Source organism: Postia placenta (genome assembly GCF_002117355.1).
Source record: "Postia placenta MAD-698-R-SB12 unplaced genomic scaffold POSPLAscaffold_2, whole genome shotgun sequence".
Classification (NCBI taxonomy): domain Eukaryota; kingdom Fungi; phylum Basidiomycota; class Agaricomycetes; order Polyporales; family Adustoporiaceae; genus Rhodonia; species Rhodonia placenta.
Window position 1 is genome coordinate 3,409,321 of NW_020169833.1, and position 25,146 is coordinate 3,434,466.

General features: G+C 54.3%; 9 protein-coding genes across 9 annotated transcripts; 4 read left to right on the plus strand and 5 right to left on the minus strand.

The window, feature by feature from the left end:
• Positions 1–444: 444 nt before the first annotated feature.
• POSPLADRAFT_1053349 (hypothetical protein) lies at positions 445–2,469 on the minus strand (the record flags this gene model as incomplete). Its single annotated transcript, XM_024480389.1, has 7 exons — positions 445–913; positions 964–1,481; positions 1,536–1,748; positions 1,808–1,873; positions 1,940–2,022; positions 2,076–2,333; positions 2,388–2,469. 7 exons carry the CDS (start codon positions 2,467–2,469, stop codon positions 445–447), a joined length of 1,689 nt encoding a protein of 562 aa, XP_024343528.1.
• Positions 2,470–5,195: 2,726 nt separating this feature from the next.
• POSPLADRAFT_1166698 (hypothetical protein) lies at positions 5,196–6,315 on the minus strand. The gene is made up of 4 exons (XM_024487932.1): positions 6,282–6,315; positions 5,773–6,225; positions 5,657–5,715; positions 5,196–5,605 (listed from the first exon to the last, which is right to left on the minus strand). Exons 1-4 carry the CDS (start codon positions 6,304–6,306, stop codon positions 5,294–5,296), a joined length of 849 nt encoding a protein of 282 aa, XP_024343529.1. The 5' UTR covers positions 6,307–6,315; the 3' UTR covers positions 5,196–5,293.
• A 918-nt stretch (positions 6,316–7,233) lies between these two features.
• On the minus strand, positions 7,234–8,500 carry POSPLADRAFT_1132985 (hypothetical protein; the record flags this gene model as incomplete). Its single annotated transcript, XM_024484282.1, has 2 exons — positions 7,234–8,236; positions 8,298–8,500. The coding sequence occupies 2 exons, from the start codon at positions 8,498–8,500 to the stop codon at positions 7,234–7,236; spliced, it is 1,206 nt and encodes a 401-aa protein (XP_024343530.1).
• Positions 8,501–10,100: 1,600 nt separating this feature from the next.
• On the minus strand, positions 10,101–11,101 carry POSPLADRAFT_1053352 (hypothetical protein; the record flags this gene model as incomplete). The annotated part of the gene is made up of 4 exons (XM_024480390.1): positions 10,101–10,400; positions 10,462–10,520; positions 10,579–11,031; positions 11,080–11,101. 4 exons carry the CDS (start codon positions 11,099–11,101, stop codon positions 10,101–10,103), a joined length of 834 nt encoding a protein of 277 aa, XP_024343531.1.
• Positions 11,102–12,102: 1,001 nt separating this feature from the next.
• Positions 12,103–14,955, plus strand: POSPLADRAFT_1130969 (hypothetical protein; the record flags this gene model as incomplete). Its single annotated transcript, XM_024484011.1, has 2 exons — positions 12,103–12,635; positions 12,687–14,955. 2 exons carry the CDS (start codon positions 12,103–12,105, stop codon positions 14,953–14,955), a joined length of 2,802 nt encoding a protein of 933 aa, XP_024343532.1.
• A 1,203-nt stretch (positions 14,956–16,158) lies between these two features.
• Positions 16,159–17,440, minus strand: POSPLADRAFT_1053354 (hypothetical protein; the record flags this gene model as incomplete). The annotated part of the gene is made up of 2 exons (XM_024480391.1): positions 16,159–17,170; positions 17,238–17,440. 2 exons carry the CDS (start codon positions 17,438–17,440, stop codon positions 16,159–16,161), a joined length of 1,215 nt encoding a protein of 404 aa, XP_024343533.1.
• Positions 17,441–17,614: 174 nt separating this feature from the next.
• On the plus strand, positions 17,615–19,936 carry POSPLADRAFT_1131642 (hypothetical protein; the record flags this gene model as incomplete). Its single annotated transcript, XM_024484114.1, has 8 exons — positions 17,615–17,877; positions 18,024–18,055; positions 18,127–18,152; positions 18,185–18,345; positions 18,477–18,504; positions 18,537–18,588; positions 18,659–18,872; positions 18,934–19,936. The coding sequence occupies 8 exons, from the start codon at positions 17,615–17,617 to the stop codon at positions 19,934–19,936; spliced, it is 1,779 nt and encodes a 592-aa protein (XP_024343534.1).
• A 609-nt stretch (positions 19,937–20,545) lies between these two features.
• On the plus strand, positions 20,546–22,592 carry POSPLADRAFT_1044089 (hypothetical protein; the record flags this gene model as incomplete). Its single annotated transcript, XM_024478456.1, has 4 exons — positions 20,546–21,327; positions 21,673–21,724; positions 21,849–21,900; positions 21,955–22,592. 4 exons carry the CDS (start codon positions 20,546–20,548, stop codon positions 22,590–22,592), a joined length of 1,524 nt encoding a protein of 507 aa, XP_024343535.1.
• A 386-nt stretch (positions 22,593–22,978) lies between these two features.
• Positions 22,979–25,016, plus strand: POSPLADRAFT_1044090 (hypothetical protein; the record flags this gene model as incomplete). Its single annotated transcript, XM_024478457.1, has 5 exons — positions 22,979–23,084; positions 23,139–23,249; positions 23,292–23,696; positions 23,980–24,134; positions 24,810–25,016. 5 exons carry the CDS (start codon positions 22,979–22,981, stop codon positions 25,014–25,016), a joined length of 984 nt encoding a protein of 327 aa, XP_024343536.1.
• Positions 25,017–25,146: the final 130 nt, after the last annotated feature.

Genomic DNA, 25,146 nt, shown 5'->3' on the forward strand with positions numbered 1-25,146 from the left:
TGCTGAACTCCTGGCGCGGCGTTCTGCAGAATGAGTTTGATTTATCGGATGATTGGGTCTGCACAGCTTTCGGTGAGTATTGGGGAGCTTGAGCAGGCGGGACGTCGTCTGCGATGAGAGCTTTTCTTGAGTCTCACATTGGTTACATGGTTTGGAAGGTGCGACCCAGCACCGAACGACGCTGACTACCTTGTTAGCTGGGCACAGGTCATATCCCAGTACTCCCCTCTAAATCATAACTGTCGTACTTTTGGCCTATTCCACGGTGAGTCAGTTTCTGATGTCAAACTTAACGATACTTCGACCAGATGAGTCGTTCACGTTCGTTTGTGGCGTCCAAATGTTGTAAAAATAGTACATTGCAATGCCAATACACGTAGTATGTTGTGGGAGAGACAGATAACGAACCAATCCAGGTAATCTATGTATTAAGACCGTCCATGCTCACGCGACCTGCGGCCCCGCAAGGCGCACCTTCTCGTCTACGTCCTGCTCATACAGCGCGAACGCCTTCTGGAACATGCCCGCGAGCTTGCGCACCTCGCGCTCGAAGGCCTCCTTATCCGCCCAAGCGAGACGCGGGTTGAGCAGCTCACGCGGCACACCCTCGATGTGCGTCGGGACCTGCAGACCGAACGTCCCGAACGTCTCGTACTCGGCCTGCGCGAGCGCGCCGGAGTGCACCGCATCGACGATCATGCGCGTGTACTTGAGCGGGCACCGCTTGCCCGTTCCGTACTTGCCGGCCGTCCAGCCCGTGTTGATCAGCCAGCAGTCCACCTTGTGCTTCGACATGCGCTCTGCGAGCATCTCCGCGTACCGCCCCGGGTGCAGCACGATGAAGGGTGCGCTGTAGCACGTCGAGAACGTCGGGATGGGCTCCAAGACGCCGTCCTCCGTACCCGGGGTCTTCCTGAGCGGATGTCAGCGAGGATGCAATACGCAAAATGAGAAGCTACTCACGAAGTGTATCCGGCGAGGAAGTGGTAGGACGCCTGCTCGGGCGTCAACTTGCTCACCGGCGGCAGCACGCCGAACGCGTCGCAAGTGAGCATGATGATGTTGCTCGGCTGGCGATCGACGATGCAGGGGATCTTTGCGTTCGGGATATACTCGATCGGGTACGCGCAGCGCGTGTTCTCCGTGATGCTCACATCATCGTAGTCCGGTTCGCGCGTAAGGGGGTTGTACACCACATTCTCGAGTAGACCTCCGAACCGGATCGCGTTGAAGATTTCGGGCTCCTTCTCCTGCGACAGGTTGATGCATTTGGCATAGCACCCGCCTTCTATGTTGAACACACCCGTGTCCGACCACACGTGCTCGTCGTCACCGATGAGCAGGCGCCGCGGGTCCGCAGACAGCGTCGTCTTCCCCGTGCCGGACAGCCCAAAGAAAAGCGTCACGTCGCCATTGTCAATGCCAACGTTGGCGGACGAGTGTAGCGACAGCTGACCAAACTTGACAGGTTGCAAATAATGCTAGGAATACTACGTCAGCCCAGTCGACGAAAATAGGCGCGTGAACACAATCACCATGACGGAGAAGACGCCCTTCTTCATCTCACCCGCGTACTCGGTGCCGAGGATAACCATCTCCATGCGCTTGAAGTTGATCTCGACCGATGTCGTCGACGACATACCTTTCGTGAACCGGTTTGCGGGGAATTGGCCTGCATTGTAGATGATGAAGTCCGGCTCGCCGAAGTCCTTTAGCTCCTCCTCAGTGGGGCGAATGAGCATGTTGTTCTGCGCATGATGCATGACGTCAGAGAGAGTAGATCGCGCGGACCGCAGTGGGCGCCTACCATGAAGAGAGCATGATATGCACGCGCGCAGATGACCCGGACTTTAATGCGGTACTTCGGATCCCACTGTTGGTGAAATCATGAGCGCGTTCAGCTGATTTTGTGTTATCCGTCGAGACGTAGGGTACGCACACCAGCGAATCCATCGAAGACGTAAACGTTGTCACGGGTGTTGAGGTAGTCAATTGCACGCTCGCGGTTGATTTCAAAAGTATCTGCAGCGAAGACTGAGCCAATACAAGAGACCTCATAGGATATCTCAACTCACGCTCGTCCATCATGATGTTAACAGAGCCCCACCAAATCTCGTCCTTGCTCGTCTCTTCGTAGACAATGCGCTTGTCCTTGGGGCTACGCCCAGTCTTCTTGCCGGAGAAGTTGATGAGCGCACCAGACGATGAGATGATGGCACCCTCGTTCCGAATGGCATCCTCGTAGAGCTGTGCGATCGGAGCATTGCGCTTGATGGAGATTCGGTCCATGTCGAAGCCAGCCTGGGAGAAGTACTCCAAGTCCCGGCCGACCACTGTTTACGTGAAAAGGTGAGTATATGCGCGCAGTAGAAGCAGAAGGGACACACATTTGCTAGGCTCGGCATCGAATGCTTGCGCATAGTTCTTGTGCAGAATGTGGGGCGTCACGTAGGGGGTTCGGTAAGCCATGGTTGGGGACGTCTGCGAGGAAATGTCCTAACGCGTTAGCTCATGTTACAATGTACGCGGAGATGGTCGCAGAAGGTAGAAGTCGATCGCCAACATCCAGTTATATAATGTTGGACAAAGTACATCACCAGTGCTGTCCACTGGCAGGATGGGTAGACGACGAAATAAATGAGACCTGCATCCGAGTCATACTGTAGGACGGTTGAAATGACCTGCGGCATGACTCGTGTCAGAGCTGCGATTGAGGAGCAACCTACTGATTCTGCACAAACAAGAGACGAACAAGGGCGTAAGAATAAGTTGCGCGACGACGAAGGAAGGAAGAGGAGGCGGGGGGATGCAAGGAGAGGGGAGTGGAGAGGGGTTGGTCTTATAGCATTCCGCGCTACATTCAGCATGAGATGCCTATTCCGAAAAAGGCAATGTCGGCGTCTCGTGACTTCCGTTCTGTGCTCTGAGGACCCGGTCCTGCCCGCGCTCGGGAGACCGCAAGCGGCGTACGGAACGTATTTCTGAGCCGCCGAGTCGTCTGCAGACCGTGGCTAGTCGCCAGAGGCGGCTGAGATGATGGCGGTCGATGAGCAAGCTGTGTGCAGAAGTCCCCTGGCCGCCGAGGCCAGTCCTCAGCACTGTTCACATGCTCCAAGATTCATTGCCTTTTGCGGGAAGATCAGCAAGGCTCCCTCGGACCCATCGAGCAAGTGACGGATTTGCCTTCATCGTTTGCGATTAGTTGCGTTCATCTGCAGTATGTTCGAATCCCGGTAATGTATGATCCCGAGCAACGCGGGGGGCGGAGCGCGGGGCCCCATATTCCGGGGGCGGCATCACTGATCCCGTTACCGGTAAAAACGTTCAACTTGACCGGTGCTCCCTGCCTTTGCCACATCCGATTCTGTCTCCAGTCTTGGGTCCGTGTTTTTGAACCTCAGCAGACGATAAATCGGATCCGGGTCCTTCGATAACCTGTCCTGCTGTACGGCACCATATCTGGGCCCTGGCTGTTGAGTACTTGAGTTGGCAAGCCGACGCGCACAATGATGGGGATCGACGGTGCGCTCACTGTTGCCTAAGAATAACACACTATGTTCACGATGACAGCCGACCAGCACTCACGTCGAATTCATGACTCTAGTCCGAAAGGCCACATACCATTGCCAGCGTATGACTCCATTCACGTGGTGATTGTCTCGTAGTTGGGCATATTGACCACGCGAAGCTGAACGGACTGGTGCGTAATCAACACAATGGTCAATGTGCGCTGCAAGGAGTGTTTGACGATGGTCGCTACAGTCTGAGCGCAGGCTGTTGTTGCTCAGTAGCAAGGAGTAGTGCGGCGTTATGGGCTTTCCGCCGCATCATTCGTATCGACTCAATATTATCCTGGGTGGGCGCCTCCTCCGTACTGTAGGAAGCAGGGTAGGATTCAACGCTCGCAATGCAGGTTGCTAAGAGTCGCGGGAGCAGATGGTGCCATTCGGAGCATAGTAAGTCATTGATTTCATCCCCATCATCAGCGTCTAATCCATCTGACCAGTGCCCATACTTTCCTATCGCAGCGCGCAGCTTATCGTCCCTGTTCCCTAAAAGGCCGATACTATCTCTTCCGAGGGGGAGCCTGAGAGCCTGAGAGGAGGGTCTGGAAGGCTGGCGACTTTCCAGATCACTTCTGCGGCCTTCACTGCGTCCCCGGACAGAGATGGTTTACTCTCGATCCACTCATGGTATATAGCGACAGGGCTGTCTTTATAGGCTGAGTGGATGGGTTCCTGGCGCAAAGAGGCCATCATCTCTGCTTGAGAGCATCCTGGTGCGAACAATACGAGCTACAGTGGCTGTACGTCTTTGCGAGTCTCAGCAAAAGTATGCGATTCCTTACCTTGCGATTCCACTCGGGATCCAGCTCCATGGAAAGCGACTCGGTCAGTCCTCAAGGCCTCAAGGGCTGCCAACACGGGCGGTCAGGTGCGGTACGTCTCCCAAGACGTACATCAGCCAATCACGTACCCCACCTCGCGGCGACATAGAATGCTATACACGGAACCACCGTGCGGCCCAGCGCAAAGGAGTTCTGGAGCAGGACCCCACCTTGCGGGTTGTTCTCCTCTTGGAAGAACCTGTCCGCCTCTTTCGTCACCTTTGCCGCTCTCCAAAAGTTCACATCGAACATGCTACGCGCGATCGCCTCCGACGTGCCTTCAATCTCGCCCAAATGGCTGGTCCCGGCGTTATTAAACACGACGCGTCCCGAAGTGGGCCTTGGCATCCGCAAAGGCCTTCGAGACGTCTTCCAGCTCGGTAACGTCCATCTTAAGGGCGAGCAACTGGGAAGAGGGGTATTGTGTGGCTAGATTGGTGGGCCCGGATAGCTTCCTAAGCGTCGCTGTGACCATATCGCCGTTGCAGAGAGCGGATTCGGTCACGTTCAGTCCGAGTCCGGACGACGCCTCGGTAACTGCTCCGCGGTACTTGGTCAACCGCGAGCATACCACTGCGATATACGCGTGCACTCCAATCGTGTAGATAAGCCGAGTCTCTTGACGCTTGCCAAAGAAACTTAATCGCCTACCCGGCACCTGTCCTTGGTATGCGATATGTAGGACGGTACAAGCTGTGAAAACGGAATCAAGTGAGGTGCGCCTCCTGGCACTTACATAACACTTTGGTATATATTTCGTTGTGCGGTATTTCTCGCGCTACGAGAGTGAGCGCTAAACTGATCCATACCTGATATACCGTTCCGAATTTGATAAAAGATTCCTTACGTGATCACATACAGTCTTGTTCTCTGCCAGAAAATTGACAGTCATTCGTTCATCGAGCCTCACTCCACGTCTAACCCATCCGACCAATGCCCATATTCTTCTATCACATCCCGCAACTTATCATCTCTGTTCTTCACAGATGCAATACAATCACGTCCAAGGGGAAATCGGAGAGGAGGATCTGGGAGATCAGCGATTTTCAAGATCGCCTCCGCGGCCTTGGCTGGATCTCCGGGCTCCAGTGGATTGGTGGCAGCCCACTCACGAAACTTAACGACTCCTGGGCTTTCTTTGTAGGCTGGGTGAACGGGTGCCCGGAGCGCGGCACTTGCTATTCCCGTTCGGAACCATCCTGGCTCAACCAGTATGAGCTGAAACGAAGCTTGAGGTCAATGCATTGCTTGGGAAGACTGAGTGCTTACCTTAATATTCCACGCAGGATCCAGCTCCATTGACAGCGATTGGGTCGCTCCCTCAAGAGCTGTAGAGTAAGTCGTGTGAGGTATGTTTAATAAGAACCAAAGCATAGACAACGCACCCCACTTCGCTGCCACGTAGAACGGGGTGCATTGACTAGCGATAAGGCCCATCATCGATGAGTTCTGGAGTAGCAGCCCTCCCTGCGGGTTGTTCTCCTCTCGGAAGAAGCGAACTGCCTCCTTTGTCACTTTGACAGCGCCCCAGAAGTTCACTTCGAGTACAGCTCGCGCAAACTCCTCCGGTGTGCCTTCCAACTCCCCCATGTGACCCAAACCGGCGTTGTTGAACACGACATCGATGCGTCCAAAGTGGGCCTTGGCATCCGCAAAGGCCTTCGAGACGTCTTCTGCCTCGGTGACGTCCATCTTGAGGACGAGCAGCTGCGAAGAAGGGTATTGTGCCGCTAGCTCTGCAAGCATGGGCGGCCTTCGCAGTGTTGCGACAACCTTATCACCATGGCGGAGGGCGCATTCGGTGACATGGAGCCCGAATCCAGATGAGGCTCCAGTGACTGCCACAGAATCAAGTCAGCTATAGCCACACTTGTGTTGCGCTGAGACTTCTCACCAAACCATACTTTTGCGCTAGACATAGTGGTCAGGGTAAGTTTCTGCGACGCAGGCATCGATTACACGGTATATATGTGGCCGCGTTTGTCATTCTGCTGCGGCACGCGGCCAATCTATGACATGCATGATACAATCCATATCAGGGCCTTCCGACGCCTGTGAAACGGTGGCGTTAGCACTATACCATGGGTACGCTTTATCGATCAAAATGCCATAAATTACTCGTTATGGATAGTATCATACATCGGATATTTAACGCTGCCAGAGAGGTATCAGCGCATTCGCTCCACTGATGACTCACTACTTACAATGCCCCCTTCGATTGCGGCAAAGGACGTCACGCTACGGCCAGTTGTATATTCTTTATGACCCTAGATAGCGACCGAGTGCGATCTGATCAAAATTCCCGAGTGTGGGTCATTACCATCGATGGGCCAAATATCATGGAGCAAGATGAACGTTTTCGACGTCGATCAAGATGGCCTAGAGCGCAGGCACCTGGGAAGACAGAGTTGCCCATATCTCCATTCGGACAAGGTGTCTGCAGAGACTGGAGAACAATATGAGTGTCCCTCTACCGCTGCTACCCGTAGACCATTTCGAGAGCGCTGCAAATGGTGAACGGTGCTTCTGGCGGCTGAGTTTTCACTGACTCATGCACTGTAACAGTAATTGATGAAGGCATCGTGATATCTGGATAAAGGAGAGATGAATAACTGTGCTATTGCGCTTGATGCTAATGCGTGGGACCGAGTACGATAACAGGTTATGCTCGGCACAGACAGGGCAAAGAGTGCTGCAGGCAAACAACAGTGAGCTAGCGTGACAACGCAACTACGACAGAGAGTTGAAAATCCCATTATCAGATTCCATCTGAGGTGTCGGAAGAGTGATCGTGTCATACAGTAACTACTGTAACGATAGCACCTGTATCCGCTCTCAACATCTGCTTACTCCAAAAACGCCTCGAGCGCCTTCATCGACTTGGCAGCCGCATCCGCCTCAAAGGGTAAATACATATAGCAGTGTACTGCGTCCTGCGCCTCTCGGTATACTACGTTCGCGTCTCCCAAGTCTTTCTTCATCTTTTGTGCCAGGGTGTGAGACATGTCCATGAATCTTTCGGCAGTACCGACGTCGACAAACGTCCGCGGAAAGCCTTTAAATGATGCATGACAGTTTGGATGAAGCGACGCGGGGGATATGTAGGGGTTGATTTCGCGAGAGTCGGGAGGGAGCCGGTGGGCGTAGGCGCGGCGCGCAGCGTCCATGATCCCCCTATGTAGGTCGGGCAGAAAGTCATACCAGAAAGTGAGCGCGGAGGATCCGGGTGTCTCGTGTGACGTGCCGAGGTCGCACCATGGCGATAGGAGCACCATGGAATAGGAAGGGGGCGTTGGCGGCAGCTTCATACGAGTCGAAAGCTCAGCGATGTTGTCAACGATGTACCGCGCCAGCGCAAGAGCAAGGTTGCAGCCCGCAGAATCACCAAGTAGTATGATGTTCTCTGGTGCGAAGCCAACTACGTCAATGAGGTAGTGATATCCAGCGATGCAGTCTATGAGCGCCGCGGGAAATGGATTTGCGTTCGACGCGGGATCTGTGAGTCGGTACTCGACCGCGAGTCCGCGTTTCGCAGGAGCGTGACGTAGAACCGTAGGGATACATGCCCCCGTCAAGTTGTGGGGATGTGCGGATAGCGCAATGAAGGCACTGGCGTGAAAATAGAGAAACACCTTCTCGCCTTCTTCCGGGGGCGCACCGATTGGCGTATCGCAGCCGTCTTTGTCATACCAATATCCTGGAATACTAATAGGGCGGACGCCAGCTTGCTCTGCCCAGCGTGCAACGTCGCCGACGAGGAGCTGAGGAGTAGGCTCGAGCCAGACGCCTTTGACACCCGGAGCGTCGGGTATCGCGCGATGGTCAGGCACTTTGGTGATTTGGCCAGCCCTGCATGATGAAGAAGAGGTGATAAGACGGTGCAGGTGTATATTGAAAGTTGCGGACGTACCGTTCAACAACAGGTCCAACGACGGACCAATAGCGAACATAGCTCAGAGCGAACGTCTTATAAGCCGACCAGGACGGCCTAGGACGCAACATTCGAGGTATGGATGAAATTGTCCATAATGGCGTGAGGATTAAGCAGGTATGTGCTGCCTGCAGAGCGATGTAAATGCTCCTCAGGGGCTCGCGCTGGGCTTCATAGACCATACTTGAGGTGCTCTGAAAGTCTGATGTCGCGGTGCATGGACAGGGGAGCCGTCTCACGCTTATAACAATTTTCTGGCGTAGTGACAGCCACCGCCTGCGAGGTCATATCAGGAACTGTCACCACTATATATGGATGATGCTGCTCACGCGGCGACAGAACTTCAAGCTCAAGGTTGGAATGGAAGGCTGATTGACACCGCTCAATTGAGAAGGGATCCGAGAGTGATCAACCAGGCATGATAAAGCGAAGGAAGTTCAAAAAACAATGTTCTATCTTTTCGCGCAACTTCGACTTCCCTTCGGGACGGACGTTTATCATCTGGTCTCAGAGCAAGGTTTATGGGATAAACCAATGTTCAGACCTGTTGAACTTGAAGTGGTAAGCGGGCTTCTCGGATCCGGTGGGAATGGGCGAGCCCTCATGAGACGGGACCATGATCCCGTCGATCCAAAACAAATCCCGCATCAACCCCGCTTGCGTACAAATATTCTTGGGTAGGTCTATCGATATGAAATTCAGCTGTAACCCAGCTTGCACGGGAGTGTTCTCGAGTAAGTCTCATGATATGGAATCAGGTGTCAGATACTGAGATTTTAGAGACTGGCGAGAGGTAAAGCTCAGTGCAAGGAACACGAACACGGAACAGCCGGCGGGAGACGCGGTCACATGATTCCAAACACTGGGCACGCTTGCAGCATCACGTGTTCTTTCGTCGCAGAGGAACGAGCGTCGGGACGAGGCTATGACATGTGAAGCTTTGAAGGTGGAGTGTCGATGGAAAAAAGTGAGCGTAGGCGGAGGGAAAAAAACGGAGACGACAGTAGGTGAATCCCAGTGAAACATCGATCCGCGCGCTTGCGGGTAGAGGCGAGTCTCCTGTAGGCACTGGCAGACCATAAATATAATGAATTCTTTCCTATGGGGGCGACGATCATTATATATAACCTTTAGAGGCGCGTCCATCCGTGTGAATGGGTTTCGAGACCCATGAAACCGCGTCCATCTTGCATTGTCATTGCGAGCTTCTCAAACAGAGGACTCGACGTTCTGTGATCCAACTTCCTTCTTTCCCTCGAACTCTCTTCTTTCCCTCGCGAACCGGTGTGGACGAGCGGCTCGAACTGCGAACGTCGCATGTGCCCGGTGAGTCGTCATATTGTCGTTGTGACTCGTGTTTGAAGACTTGTGGTCACCAGAGTATCCTCGAGCATTGTGCGACTTGTTTGTGAAAGTGCGTCGTATATGACAGCGCACATATCGAGTGTCTGGAAGCTCCGACTGTTTCGGGTTCGTCGCTAAAGCATTACCACGTCGCCAACTTGAATACTACCTACTTCACTAATACTCTCGATATTAGATTAGACAAGTATTCGCATTGTCGGATCAACGGCCATACTTTAACTTCCTCTATTTCATAGCTATCCACGTTGTCCTTACCACAGTCTTCTGACATTCTTCGAATGACGCTGCGCTTTTCCCTCCCACATCGATGCATTTTATGCTTTAGTATACAGGTGTGACGACATATGCATTATAACTCTCTGTATTCTTCCGTATATTCAGAGCGGTCGCTTGCCCCCTCCTGGAGAAAGCGCCACTTCACATATCATCAGACCAAGACTCATACTTGTCGAAGTCGGCCGAAATGGCAGCAAGTTTCTGCCTCACGGCGGAAATAGCGTCCTTGCCTAGGGGAAAGTGCAGGGGAGGCTCGGGCAGCTCCGCGAGACGATACATCTTCTCAGCCGCCTTGTCGGGCTCAGCGCCATACGGCACTTGCATAACGTCTCGGGTGACATTCGTCGGGAGCTTGGGGTTGGTGTAAGCAGGTGGCGGCGGGAATTTGCCCATGTTGGTGACGCCGTTCGTACGGAAGGCGCCGGGCTCGACGAGTGTGATCTAGTATCGGGTCAATAAATATACGATGGACGGCGTCCTGAGCACGAGAAAAGCAATTTACCTTAATATTCCATTCAGGGTCAATTTCCGTAGCTAAGGCGTCGCTCAAGCCCTCCAGAGCTGCAGAATCGCTTCAGCATTGGGCGGGTGAACACCGCGCGATCAATGGAAGACTCACCGTGCTTGCTAGCAGAATAAAACCCTAGTCCTGCGGGTGCCATTATGCCCACCATTGAGGATACTTGCAGCAGCCGTCCTCCGACGGGTTTGTTCACTTCGCGGAAGACCTTGATGGCCTCCTTGCTGACCTGTGTCGCGCCCCAGAAGTTCACATTGAACAGGTGCTGCGCTACGTCGTCCGGAGTGCCTTCCACTTCGCCGAGTGTGGCGTATGCCGCGTTGTTGAATACGATGTCGATACGCCCAAATTGCTTCACTGCGTCGGAGAAAGCAGCAGTGATTTCGTCCGGCTTGGCGACGTCGAGCTTCAAGACGAGCAGCCTCTCCGCGGGATACTTCGCAACGAGGTCGGAGAGGGCGTCAGGCTTGCGCAAGGTGGCTACGGCAATGTCACCATTCTTGAGGACCAGCTCCGTCATGGAGCGTCCCAACCCAGTAGAAGAGCCGGTGACTACTCACATGTCAGTACAGATCGAGCGAGAGTAGTGCAGTCACTCACTGAACCAAACTTTCGGAGACATGTTGCTTGGTGCGACGGTTGGGTTGGTTGGGATGGTTGATATGGACTGTGGAATGTATCTGTCTTGTCCGCGTCATACGCCGGCTTTTATATCCTGCGCCCTGTCTGCGGCGTGCGAGCACGGGGGATACGGAACCGCACTCACCATTGCTGATGACAGTAACCCGGACGTCGGGCTGTGACCAAACACCTTGGAACGACTCGGCCATTCCGCGGGCGAATCAACCCACCCGAGCAACAGCCCGACGACTGTCATCGCAAATGCCGACGAAGTCGGCATTTATGATCGAGCCCCTGTAGATCGGGTGGAGTGGCAGTCTGGGGCGTCGCCATTGTTGCCAAGCGTTGTCAGATACGACCAGTCAACGCGGACAAAAACTGTCGAAGTCGATAAAGGGAATGCCGAACACCATACACAATCACTGGATAGCAAACTCATGTCGTTTAGTCATCCGAATGTACTACAGCTGCACAGTTTCATGGTGAAGTCTCACCCGAATGCTTTTGTCAATTAGTATTGTCCGTGACTAACAGGTCCGGCCATGAGTTAATACCTTAATTCCTGAAGTCGTCGTCGAGATAGCCTCGGCTACATATTTACGCGAAAAGCTGAGAATCTTCAAAGACTCAACATGATGCGAGTGGCGAGCTCGCAAGCTCGGGCGCGATAGTAGCCAGAGCCGGAGACCCCCTATATGAATTGGATCGCTCGCGACCTCACGCCTGTTGGCCTCCAATTCGAGTACTGGGCTCATTTAAATTTTAGCATAGACAGGCGGGCATTGCCCTGTCGACGTTAGTCGACCAATCGATTAGATAAGCACGTGGCAGAACACGGTCACGGGATGTTTATCTGTGTCGCGTCGTGGCCAGCCTGGTTCAACTTGTGCTCTCGCGCTCAACGCGCGCTGCGATACCTGGCCTGTCCTCTTACTGAGTCTCTGTGCTTTATACCCTTAATTTCTTGAACTTGAATCTTGAAAGCTTGACTATCAAGCCCTCATGACGCAAAACACTGGCGCACACCTTACAACATCGCGCATCACTCGTCTATTCAGGCCGCTCCGTGCGAAATGTACTTCGCTCGCAGACCTCGCGGCGTCATCGTCGCGAAAGACACACTCTGTATCCATAACATACTCCAAACACTATCGCGGGCTACCCCGCACAGCTTCTCTTGAGACAGAAGCGCCACCGCTAGCCGTCTTACAACCTCCCGAAAACCTAGGTTTGCGTATACATCTAGACAAAGCCAGCGTCGAGAATCTGCAGCTATCAAAAAAGATATACGAGGTGCGGGATGCGTTCCGAAGCTTTGTTCAGGCGGTACTTGGCACTAGTGCCACGAATGAACCTGCAAAGCCGACACGCATTATGGGGCTCGCTGCTATGTGCGCAGTAATGGTTGGGGAGAACATACAAGGAGAAATAGAGGCTCGCGAGCATGAAGCGGACGCCACGGACGGGAGGGACGAGGATATTGCTACAGAGGTTATGGACGAATTGTACAACGCAGTTCCACCTCACTATCGAAGGTGTGACCAAACGTCCATCACCGCAGTTTTTGTGCTGACGGATTCATGCAGCTTCAGCGTTGTTTCTCACGCACTTACCTTCGTTCTCGACACCTGCCCCCATCATCCCACTCTCCTGACAGCACTTCTCGATGTCTGTCTGTCTCTCCATCTCGTCCCGGAATCCCAGCGTACTCTGCGCCTCCTATTCCTATCCGCTATCACACCTTCCGTCACACAATCTATCACATGTCCACTGTCCCATCCGGCACACAGTAATTACCTCACCTCCCTGCGCGCAACTTGCTGTACACCCAATGCGCGGCGAGGGCAGCATTGCCTAGACGATTTCACATTCACGCAGCTCCTGGTAGAAGCTCTAAGCATGTCTGGACTGGGACGCGTTGATGCCTGGACCTCCAAAGCTGTCGCACGCCTCGCCCGAGAGCTTCGCGCACATAATCTCTCGGCATTCTTGCATCTCTGTGCTGGCGTTGCTCATAGTATTGCAGACGGCGAAAAAATCAAGGCAAGATCAAAACGGAAGGGCTCCTCTCCAATTGAACCCATCTTCGAGCATCGACTGAGGACCCGCTTGGCGCGCTGGATCAAAGCCCTCCTAGATCGTATTTACGCTCGTTCCGCGGACCCTTCTGTCCCGGACAATGGCGAGCTGGGCACAGGCGACCATCACTCAGTGGTGAACTTTCTACTCTATGCTGCATCCTTTGACCTGCATAATCTACCTTCGACGCCTGCCGAATCCAGCCCGGCCGTCTCCGATACCCTGGTATGCCTTGCGACATATGCAATCGCGAATCCTCCTCCCACCGCCCCATCGGCTGATCTGCATGCCCTCGCCGACTTTCTCCGCACTGACAAACCAAAGCCAGAGACATACGATATTCTCGTCTCTGCCCTCCTTTCTCCGCCTGCCGAGACTTCTCCCCTATCGTCGGTAGTACCAACGCCGAGTTCAACTCCCCCTCCTCTCTTCCCTACACCTCCTTCCTCTCAGCAATTAGCCCCACAGCACACCGTGATGCAGACTCTGCGCACGTACGCAGACACGCTCCGTATGCGCAGACTCTCGCTACACGAGGCTTCGCTGTGGTCGACAGCTCTCCGCCATGTTGAGGACACTCTCCTTCGTGCCCGCGCCCTTCCGCTTCTTACGGAACGCGAAGACACCGCGAGCACCTCGCCCGAAAGCGAGATGGATGCACTCAGAGCACAGCTTGTTGCGCGTGTCGAGAGTGCTGAGGCGCGGTACTTTGGTGCGCAGAATCAGATGCAGAACGTAAATCCTCAGGCTGTTCGGCAATCAGGGAATGGTGCACCTGGAAGCGAATTTGTCTGGGAGGAGATGGTGGGCTGCTGGGTGCAGCGCTCGCCGCAGATTCTGAAGCGAGGTGCAGGGCGAGCAGCGAAGCGACGGAAGCTCGAACATCATTCCAACGTTGGAGAAGATGAGGTTCAGGAGAGGGTGCTACGCTCACAGTCGCGTGCACGGCCAAGTCAACGTAATCTTACTGGCAGGAGTTCGTTGCCGGGGTTTAGCACAAGACCGCCCACGGTTGCCAGAGGTCGGCCGTCGATGCCGCAAGTCAACCTTGAGGCGGATCCTGGGTCTGACGATCTCGACACTATCCCGCGCTCCCGTCCCTTTTTCCAACGACGACCGCGTGTGGCGTCTCTTGCTCTGGTAGCGAAGGGTGACACTGGCGACATTCATGTTACGGCGCCGCGCTCTCAGCTGGCAGGCAGAACACGTCTCGCTTCTCCACCTCTGTCTGAGGAAGAAGACGAGCGCAGCGATATGACAAGCACACCTCGCCCTAGGTCGAAAGGCAAGCAGCGTGCTATATCTCCATCTCTGGTACCTGCAGAGGAAGACGGCGGAGACGCGCCTTCAGGGGCACTGCAAGACGCTGACCGTGCTACGCTGCCTACGCGCCGGGTCACGAATTTTGGGACCATCGTCGCCGATGCCCTCATGAATTGTATTGTGCTGCATCCGGAACGTAAACGAAAGCCACAGGCACCACAGAGGAAGTCTGAGGTGCTGATGTACCGGCACGAGTCCCCTATCAGCCCTCCGCGTCCACGACCCTCCTTGCCCTCCTCACTCGGTGCACGCGTCGTGAAGCCGAAGTCTAGAGTCTCGCAACTCAAAGCACCCGGAAAGCGACCGGCTCGCAGGACCATGTCTGACGTTCGGGGTTACGCTCGCCTAACGCCACCTCCTGATGACCCTCTCGACGATGCGCATGGAGGAATCTGCGACCCGGATCAGCTGTCGTCGGACGACGCATTAAATCTGTTTGCCTATCAAGAATGAATCCCTCGTCGGCTGTCTTGTGTTAGTGATGCTTCACCACTAACTGAGCCAATAGGGAAATGCATCATACTAAACGCATCTATTGATTTTTTATTTCTATTGCCACATCTGTACGCCTATTCATCTTATCGTCTCTTGGACTGTGTCAGCTATTATCTTGCTTCTTCGCCATGTAGCATAGCTGGCCGAATACATTGTTATGCAACTTGCGCCGATGTAGGGGTTCACTCAGAATTGTCAATGTGGTCTGGTCAGCATTGACACGACAAAGCAAGCATTAATAAGCATCTGGCGGACTTCACAGAACTTCCCTCCTGCTGAATGGATGGTAAAGTTTGTGACCCCTCGATTCCATACTATTTGCCGTGTTTTTCGGCTATCCCTAAGCCGCAAACGGTAATCATGGTGCTATTACTTGGCAGCCAGACCCCTGAACCAATTCCTTGCTCGCTAGAGCGAGCCACCCCGACATATGAGTCAGAGCAACCTGTTTGCACTTTTTTGTTTTCGGTATCGTTTCCTCTTTATCTTCGCCTTGGCTGTTGTTACACATAACAATATAGCAAGCTTTAGCATGGAACCACCTTATTGTAGGTTTGCGAACAAATGTATCGCCATAGGCGTAGAAACCACTTTGAATCTCGATCGGCGATCAACTACCCGTAATCTGCAAGCTCTTGGCGCTGCTCACCTAGCAATCGACAATTTTTCTCGGTCATGGGCCGGGCAACGGCGCATTGGTGATGACAACCCGAAGCTCATTGCCGGGGTCGCTGCTACCGCCGTGCCCGCCGTGCGGTGCGCAAGGATCTCCGAACCTGACAGTCATCCCGCACGCTAATCGCAAGCGTGCTGCAACGTAGGGCATGGGAATGGTGTGGGGCTATAGGCACTGAAGGAGACCTCTGCAGTCATACCACATCCGCCCACTGTTTCAATACGAACACTTTGCGAAGCTATGGACTGCAGATCCACAAAACTCGAGGCAGAAAAGGGTGGATAGCCATGCTGATACGCCCAGCTGCGCATATGTTGATGGCGGACTTGCTCATCGGAGCTCAGAATTTGATCTGAAGGGAATCTGGATTTGCTCGGTCCCGAGCCTTCAATCTGACAGTACACAATCAGGAACAGCCTATTGACAAGATCGATCATGGCGATCGCACTACAGCCCATCAATATGTCAACTCGACAGCACAGCATCTATTCCAGGAACGCCTCGAGTGCCTTGAGCATCTTCTGCGTCTCCGCCGCCTCCTGCGGGAACTGTGGGAAGTGGATATAGTCGTGCAGCGCGTCCGTCGCTTCGTAGTACACCACGCTGTCCGGACCAAGGTCCCGCCGCAAGTACTCGACCAGCGTGCGATCTTGGTCAAGCAGACGTTCTGCACCGCCCGTGGTGACAAAGGTGCGCGGGAAGCCCTTGAATGACGCATGGCATTCGGGGTGACGAGAAGCAGGTGAGACATACGGGTTCGTCTCTCCCGAGTCAGGAGGCAAGCTGCGCAAGTACGCTTGGCGCGCAGCGAAGACGAGGCCCTTGCGCTGGTCGGGCATGAAGTCGTACGAAAACGTCACCAGCGACGACCCTGGTGTCTCATGGGACGTGCCGAGATCGCACCACGGAGAAAGAAGCACCAGTGCGGAGGCCGGCGGTGAGGGTGGGACACGCATGCGTGTGGAGAACTCTGAGAGGTTGTCGATGAGATAGCATGCAAGGGTGAGCGTGAGGAGGCCGCCGGCAGAGTCACCAGCGACGATGATGCTGTCAGGAGAGAATCCAAGGACGTCGACAAGGTAGTGATATCCCGCGAGGCAGTCGAAGAGTGCAGCAGGGAACGGATTCGCCTCGGGCGACAGTTCGACCAGGCGATACTCGACAGACAGCGCGCGCTTCGCTGAACAGTGGCGCATGATCGAGAGCGGGACTACGGACATGAAGTTAGATGGATGCGCAGACTCGGTGATGAGCCCGCCGCCGTGGAGGTACAGAACGACCTTCTCTCCGGGCTCGGGTGGCGCGCCGATCGGGGTGTCGTGCCCGTCTTTGTCATACCAGTAGCCGGGAATGCGGATCGGCTGGACGTTGCCTCGTTCTGCCCATTGCTTGACGTCACCAACGACGAGCTGCGGAGTGGGGTCGAGCCAGACAGCCTTGACGCCAGGAGTGTCCGGGATGGCGCGGTAGTCAGGCCAGGAGTGCATCGGACCGACTCTGCGTGGTGGCAGCGGCGGCGTGAGCAGATGGCGCCATCGAGAAGAGTGCTGACGTGCAAACTTACCTCTCGCCGATGGGTCCGAAGTCGTGCCAGTAGTTGAGATAGGGCATGAGGTATGCCTTGGTCGCGGACCATGACGCCCTCGGGCGGAGGGGTCTAGGAATAGACTTGAGGTACCATAGGGGAATGCGAAAGACATACGTCTCCAACTTGTGCAGGAGGATGTAGAGTTTTCTGAGCGGCGATCGCTGGAGCTCGTACACCATGGTGGTCGTGAATCGGGATGTGAGATACGATGGGAAGAAGCTGGTGTTCTTATACGGGAACGGAGGCAGTCATCCAACGTGAGGATGCCGATAAGTGATTCGAGAACAAAGAGAACCGAGAGGAAAGCGAGGAAGCATACCTGGTTGAAGCAGGCCAGCACGCGGACGGCGCCGATGCTGCCGGTCACGACATCGATACCTGCCGAACAAGAAAGTGGTTCGCCGTACGTGAAGAATGCATGGCACGGGTCTCCTGCACGTTACCAGGCGCGGCTGGAGACCGTCTCGCCCACCGCCAGGGAGTGGAACACGACGGAGCACAACACGGTAGTGGACAAATGGGGACACATGATTTGTCAGACAACATGGAGAGAAGCGACCGTAATCACAAGATACCATCTCACGCTACCTCCACCCTGCCCAGGGCGTCTACGCAGGTAAGGTTGTTTTTCGGATAGCTGAGGCTCGAGCGGCGCATGTCATATGGTCATGTGAAGCACGGCTGCGGGATATCATCGACTAGATCACATACTATGCGGGCTAACCAGTTGATTCCATATAATCAGACCTAATGAAGCGTGAGCAGATTTCGGAAATGGACGACGGCCTACTTTAGTAAATTGTGGCTGTGTCGATACTTTGCCGTGAACTATAAGTAACTCACCATATCTGTTTCACCTGAGCAGCATCTACGATCACTCTGTGGGACAATGTAAGTATGTCGTCATGGACTTGTCGCTGTAGGCCTATCTATACCTCTCGGGAGCGTCTCAGTGCACATTTCTTTGCATGGAGTTGCACCTTGATACGATGCAATTCGTCAGTCGTCTCTCGCTGTACGGTCATCCACCTCACGTACTAACACGTTTCATCAAAGCTGCCATCACGAACGGGACCGAGAATCAGTAAGCTTGACAGTTCCATGATATGGCACGTCATAATGGTGCGCCTCTATCCAGCTAACCAGGTAAATCCTGAGTATTGACTCACAAATATTCATATATCTCTGCCTTGAACAGTGTTGACTCCGTTCGAGTCATAACTTGGTATTCGACGTGCTGCTAGTGTGTGAACAATCTCCGTAATCACTCTGCAGCGACGGCGATGCGTCATCTACAATGACATGAACGGCATTGACGGCAGCTATAGTGAGGGAGAGGAGTTATATAAGTGTTCGAATTCATGCTTCATTCAACTTGTCTTTTCACGCTCTTACAGGCTCCATCAAGATGGTGTATGAACTTCGTCGGCAGCCTTTTAGAGGAATCTATATCACTATTCAGTTGCTGCAGACGTACCTGATCCGCATGCCAATATGGGCTCTCCTGTCGCTTCCTAAGTTCCTCCGTCCGAGACCATCATGGTCCGTGTTCAAGACCTTCATCACCAACTACGCTCGGGTTTGGTCAGACATTGGACCCATTGCTGCAAGGTGCGTTTGCAACAATAGCCGCACATCCTACGATGTCCTGATCCGCCTCTCGTCATGACAGAGTAGGGCCCTCTGAAAAATGGCCTGATTATCGCGCTATACCTGACACGCCAGGCATCAAAAGCATCTGGCTTGAACCCACTCCCCAGCTCCTTATTGGAGATGTTGCTCGTTGGGCAGAGGAGGCCGACGTCCGCCCTACTCGTATCCCAGGCTACTGGTACGATAAGGAGGGCACAGACACGCCGGTCGGTGCACCGCCTGAAGCAGGCGAGAAGGTCATTCTCTATCTCCACGGCGGATGTTTCATAGCGCAGTCCGCACACCCTGATAACATGATGGGTCATTGCTTACGTGAGGTCCTCCGTCATTCCCCCGCCAAGCGCGGCTTCGCTGTCGAACATCGCCTTGTCGGCCTCGCGCCCTATACGAACCCATTCCCAGCAGCGCTTCTGGATAACCTTGCTGGCTACCATTATCTTGTCGACATTGTCGGCTACGCACCTGACAACATCATCTTCCTCGGCGACTCCGCAGGCGGCGCCCATGTTCTGGCATTGGCACGCTATATCGTGGACAACATCACCGAGCTTTCCACGCTCATGAGGCTTCCGCAGACGCCCCCCTCCAATTCGATGATCCTGCTCTCCCCCTGGTGTGACCTCGGCACATCGCACGAGACACCCGGTTCTTCCGCGCTCACGTTCACCTTCGATTTCCTCCCGGATTTGCGTAGCGGGCTCATGAGAGCTGCCCGACTTGGCTATGCCCACGCTTTCCCGCCCGGCGCTGCCGAGACGAATCCGTACATATCCCCCGCATCACGCCACCCAGATTGTCATGCATCTTTCAAAGGCTTCCCGAGGACATTTATCGATGTCGGCGGCGCCGAGCGGTTCCGGGATATGGGCTATACCTTAGCGGACAAGATGAGGAAAGACCTAGGTGCAGAGAATGTGGTTTTCAGGGAAGGGACAGATGCGGTGCATTGCTATATACACTCTCCCCTTGAGACGGAAGAGGCTGCAAAGATGCTGAAGGCCGTGGAAGCATTCCTAGAGTAGGCACATATAGCCACGCCTTGACGCTTCGGCAAATCCTTAGTAGTCTCCGATCCAGCCTAATCTATCCTGTCTCAATCAGTAAACGAAATCGTCCGCTGGACATATCTATCCCGTAAATACACCCCGTGGATGGTGCACCCTTTCCATATGCAAACGACTGGCTGCTCATGGTGCTCCAATTCAAACCAACTCAGATTGTATGCCAGGTGTACCAAGGTGCAGCTCTAACTCTTTTGCATCCGACTGGCATTATACCCGTGTTTGCGCTCTGATAGTATGGAGAACAAACGCGTCTCCACCTGCGATTGAATGACATGACATTGAATCACATTGGATCGATCTCTCGGCGGAGCCCAAAAAAGGATTGCTCCGATACCCTACCCTGTGTGATAGTCTTGCCTTGTATGTCAGGTGCCCAAGGATTCTTACGTGTTTTTACCAAACATCGATCACCAAGGAGGACTCTTGCGCATTGTGTCCACCATTTAGGCGAACGAATCGTCGATGGGTCATCTCGCAACGTGAGAATGGGGATATATATATTGACCTTGACGATGCGTGTCCAGCCGAAGCCCACCGCCATAAATGCCAATGAACATCCCTAGCAAGATGTCTGCACAAAACACGTCCGAAACTTCCACAAGCAAGCACAACTGGTTTCTGCGCTACACATTCAAACCAGATCTCTATCGCTTCCACGGCCTCACCATCGACGATCTGCCCTACGTCTGCAAGCGTTACATCGATCAGCATCCCGCCATCCTAGCCCAACCCGAGACATGCACGCGCCAATGCGCAGAGCTCATCCTCACCCTCTGGGACGACCTTGAGGACCGTGACACTGCCATCCTCGCCATCCGCAGGGAGTTTCGAGCCGTCATCCTCCAGGTCAGGGAAGTCGACAAGCTGCACGGCAAACACGCACTGCGCTTCTTCAAGGCCCGTCAGCGCGAGATCGACGACGTTCGGGATCACGTCATGCAGCTGCTCATATCGAGGCGGAAGATCTTGAAGCATTTCGTGCAGCTATTCGATGCACTCTTGTGGGCAGAGCTTAGCGACAGAGACAACCTCACGGGAGACGATTGCCAACGGCTCCGGTGTACGATGCTGCAGCCCATAATCAAGAGAGCTGATAGCGAGCTGCAGAATCTGGAAAATGCATTCAATGTCATCTGGGACGAAGTCGAGCAGCTGGTACCGAGCGTCCAGGATGCGATAGACATTGTATTGCCTAATCGCCATGCACAGACACGGAAGGATGAGACGCAGCCACACGAGGAGACGACGACAGACACGGAAAGCGGACGAGAGGATCGCGAGGTGTCGTTGTTGGTGGATGCGCATCATGGCATGCACGTCCGATTTGCGTCCCAAAGCGATGTCATAACGTAGTGGCTGTTGCGGCGCCTTGGAGCATGCACCCATCAACAACTATTGGTAATGTCATCTCTTCATAAATTTCGATGATACCAGCCAAATTTAGTACTCACCATGTACGTTTTGTTCAAAACATAAGCGTAGCTTTGTGCATGAACGATAACCTAGTTCAACGCATGCATGCTTATAGCAAACACGCATCATACTCAATGACAATGTTTTCACGAAGCGAGGAGAACTAGTCATCATCGATTGCCTCATCTCTTGTTTGAACAAAGTGCGACATGCAACACGCGACATGCGACACACCATCACCACAACCAGCCACAGTGCGTGGGTGGCTCATGTGCTTCAAGCCACCCGCACTTCGTGGCGGCTGCCATGGACGCAACACATGATGAGTATAAAGTAAGCTATAATCAACAACGGTGGCCACACAACACCCACACTCGCAAAAAAGACCGCATCGACTGCAATAATGGAGACCTCCCAGAGATCAAACTCACAGCGCTATCTTGATCCTTCCACACAGACCAGGATTGACGGCCTGCCTCGGGAAGCAATCGATGGCCTCATCGCCGCCGGTAAGCGTGGCCACACAGAATCCACACTCGCACTGACATTCACAACGGCCACAGGGGTGGAGCCATTCCAGCGAGCAAAATCACCGCGCTACCCGTACCCTTTCAGCGGAAAGCAGATCGACGAGCTACCTCAACGAGCCATCGATCACCTTGTCCTTGTCGGTAAGTCGTACGGGTTGTTCGTGCCGCCGGCCTCGCACGCCGCCGCCCAGCAGTACAGCCTCATCACCCGACTCTTCGACACGCTCGCCGTCATCGACAACATCATTGTGGCCAGCAGGCACGACGCCACCAACGTTCCGCCGAAGCGCGGCAGCCAAACGCGCACGCACACCTGGTGGCCGAGGGCGCTCCAGCGCGACGACCCACACATCCGTCAGATCGTGGAGCGCCTTCTCCCGGAGCGCATGAGAGTCGTAAAGGAATTTGTCGAATTATTCGACGCACTCGTGTGGATTGAGCCGCAAGACGGCACACTCCCCGCGAGCGCTGTAGCCACCTTACGTGATGTTTTGCTGTACCCGGTCCTCGACCGTGTGGACGGCGCCCTGACTGATGTGCAAAGGTTTGTCGAGCGCGGGTGGAGGCCACGGCCGAAGATCTACACTGATCTTTGGGCCTATCGCGCCGTCGAGGCATTTCAGGAGGCGAGAGACAAGTACTTTGCTCCCTTGCACCGGGGCTCAACATAGCACCGCGTCGGGCCTGTCATGCTGGCAACTGCAGTCGTGCTCCCATAGCTTGCCTTGCACGGCCAGACCACGTTACGTAGCCTTACCTCGAGTCATAATTTATGTCGGAACTCCTGAGTTGTACTCGTGCATTGGCTGGAGAATCAATGAGAACATGAAATAACGTTCACATGAATGCCAGAGCATCGGCATCCTCGACATACCACTGCATAACACACCGTCATAATCGGTTACCATTGCCTCGCCCCTTGTTTGAACAAAGTGCCGCACGCCACACGCCACACGCGCTTAGTGGGAGCTGCGGGCACAACACGTGATAAGTATAAAGTGAGCTCCAGTCAACAAGCATCGCCACACAGAACTCACACCAATCCACAACGACTACAATGACGAAGCCCTCTCAGGAAGCAGAGTTGCCGCGTTACCCTTGGCCTTTCAGCAGGACGACGGTGGACAAGCAACTTCACCAAGCCATCGATGGTCTCGTCGCCAGTAAGCATGGCCACACAGAAGCCGCACTCGCACTGACACTCACAACGACTACAGGGACCGAACCATTCCGGGAAGCAAAGTCGCCGCGCTCTCCATATACATTCGGCAGGATACCCTACGCCGAGCTACCACAGCAAGCCTCCAGATACCTTTTCACTCTCGGTAGTAAGTACATCGATAGAAGGTACAATGCCGGGTTTACGCCAGACACCTGGTCGATCGCTGCTGAGCAATACGGCCTCGTTACTGAGTTCTTCCGCGCACTCGCCATCGTCGACAAGGATATCGTGGACAGGCATAGAGCAAGCAGGGGCATTCTCCGCCCGCACACGGGGTGGCAGAAGGCGCTCCGGCTCAACGCCGCAGGCATTCGCCACAATGCGGCGGGCCTCCTCCTGGAGCGCATGAGGATCGTACAGGACTTCGTCGTATACTTCGACGCGCTCGTGTGGTGGGAGGTCCACTACAACAACACCTACGTGGATCCGGACATTGTGCGTAACACTGTGCGTAACATTATGCTGAACCCTGTCCTCGACTACGCGGACGCTGCCTTGGCTGACGTGCGAGGCCTTGTCGAAGGCGAGTGCACGGAACGCCTTGAAACTTACAGTCAGCCTTGGACCGATCAGGCAGTCGTGGCATTTAAGGCGGCGAGAGAGGACACTTCTCCTGTCTGCGTCTTCGGCCCACCCAAGTGGTAGCCGTAGTTCTGCTACCATAGCATCCCCTGTGTAGCCTCACCTTCAGTCGTAATTTATGTCGGAATTCTTGAGTTGTACCCGTGCATTGACTGGAGGATCTACGAAAACATTAGACAACGTTCACGTGAACGCCAGGGGATCAACACCCTTGAAATACCGCGTAATACACCGTGATAACCATCCCGTCCTAGTCCGAAACATCAGCATTCCCGCACCACGAAAACCCGCTTACCCTGACTCACTGCATGCCGCCTGGGCCCGAGGCAGACCACGCTCATCGCCACCAGAAGCGAGGAACCGACCACACGAGGCTACGCAGCCGCATCGCTGGCCCTGGAAGAAGCTCGTCTGTGCGAACATCTGCAAGCGGCCCTGAGCGCAGACAATGGGCGGCACACGGGCGGGTGGTAGATGCCCCCCCCCCCCGCGCTGCCTCCGTGTTCTCTCGCTTACAAGACCCGCGCGCGGCACGCCGCCTGCGCGTCTCGAGGGTAGCTCGCGCCCCACGCTATTGGTGGAGTGCACCTTGTCCGCCCGAAAACCGTAGGGCATTGACCTCTTGCGCTACACTCGTGTTTGTTTGTTCCCGTCCGAGGGCGCGGAGCCCATTGCTCAGAGCTATTGGAGGCTCGCTTACACTCTACATGTACCTACGCTGTATGGAGTATAAACTCGTCGAATTTAAATTTTAAAAAATGGGCGGCACACAGGCGCGCGTGGCCAAACAGGGCGGACAATGGGTGGCTGCGACGCAACGCGATCACGTGCCTGACGCCAACGAAGCAGGCGCGATAGTTTCCACGCGCTGCCGCACTACCTTGGCCGAGCACCGGAGCTAGACATACCGCAGAGCCCGAGCCTACAACCAATGCAGCAATGCGATGATGATTAACAGAAACACTGGTCATTCCATTCATGTCGTATCGTAGGATACAGCTGTCAGCGTGCGCCCGCAGGCGCTCTTCTACTAGTACACTTCTTCCGAGACGTGACGCTATGCGATGATTATATGGGATGCCAGGATATCGCGACGAGCAAGATAATATTACAAATGGAGGAACAGGGAGGCGCGGACGATGCGCGTGCAGTGACACACCAGATGTTTGGGGCAAGTGCAGAGCGATGCGAGGAAGGGGAAAAAGAGGAAGAGGAGAAAAGTACAAAATATAAGAGAGGTAAAGATCAAGCAGTAGAGACAATATATGAACACAAAACGATCCAAGAGTAGTCCATGCGTCCGCAAAAAAAGGAGGGAACCAAACAGAGAGGCAGCTTGAGTACTGTAGTTGCGGCAGAGCGGGAGGACATGCAATGGAGAGCGTGACGACTGAGGCGAGAAACAATAAATTGGGAACTGC

Coding starts and splice junctions, on each gene's coding strand:
- POSPLADRAFT_1166698 (XM_024487932.1), bottom strand. CDS start 6,306: ATGTCTAGCGCAAAAGTATGGTTTG. Junction 6,226..6,281: donor TAGCGCAAAAGTATGGTTTG/GTGAGAAGTCTC, acceptor ATTCTGTGGCAG/TCACTGGAGCCTCATCTGGA. Junction 5,606..5,656: donor ATCCTGCGTGGAATATTAAG/GTAAGCACTCAG, acceptor GCTTCGTTTCAG/CTCATACTGGTTGAGCCAGG.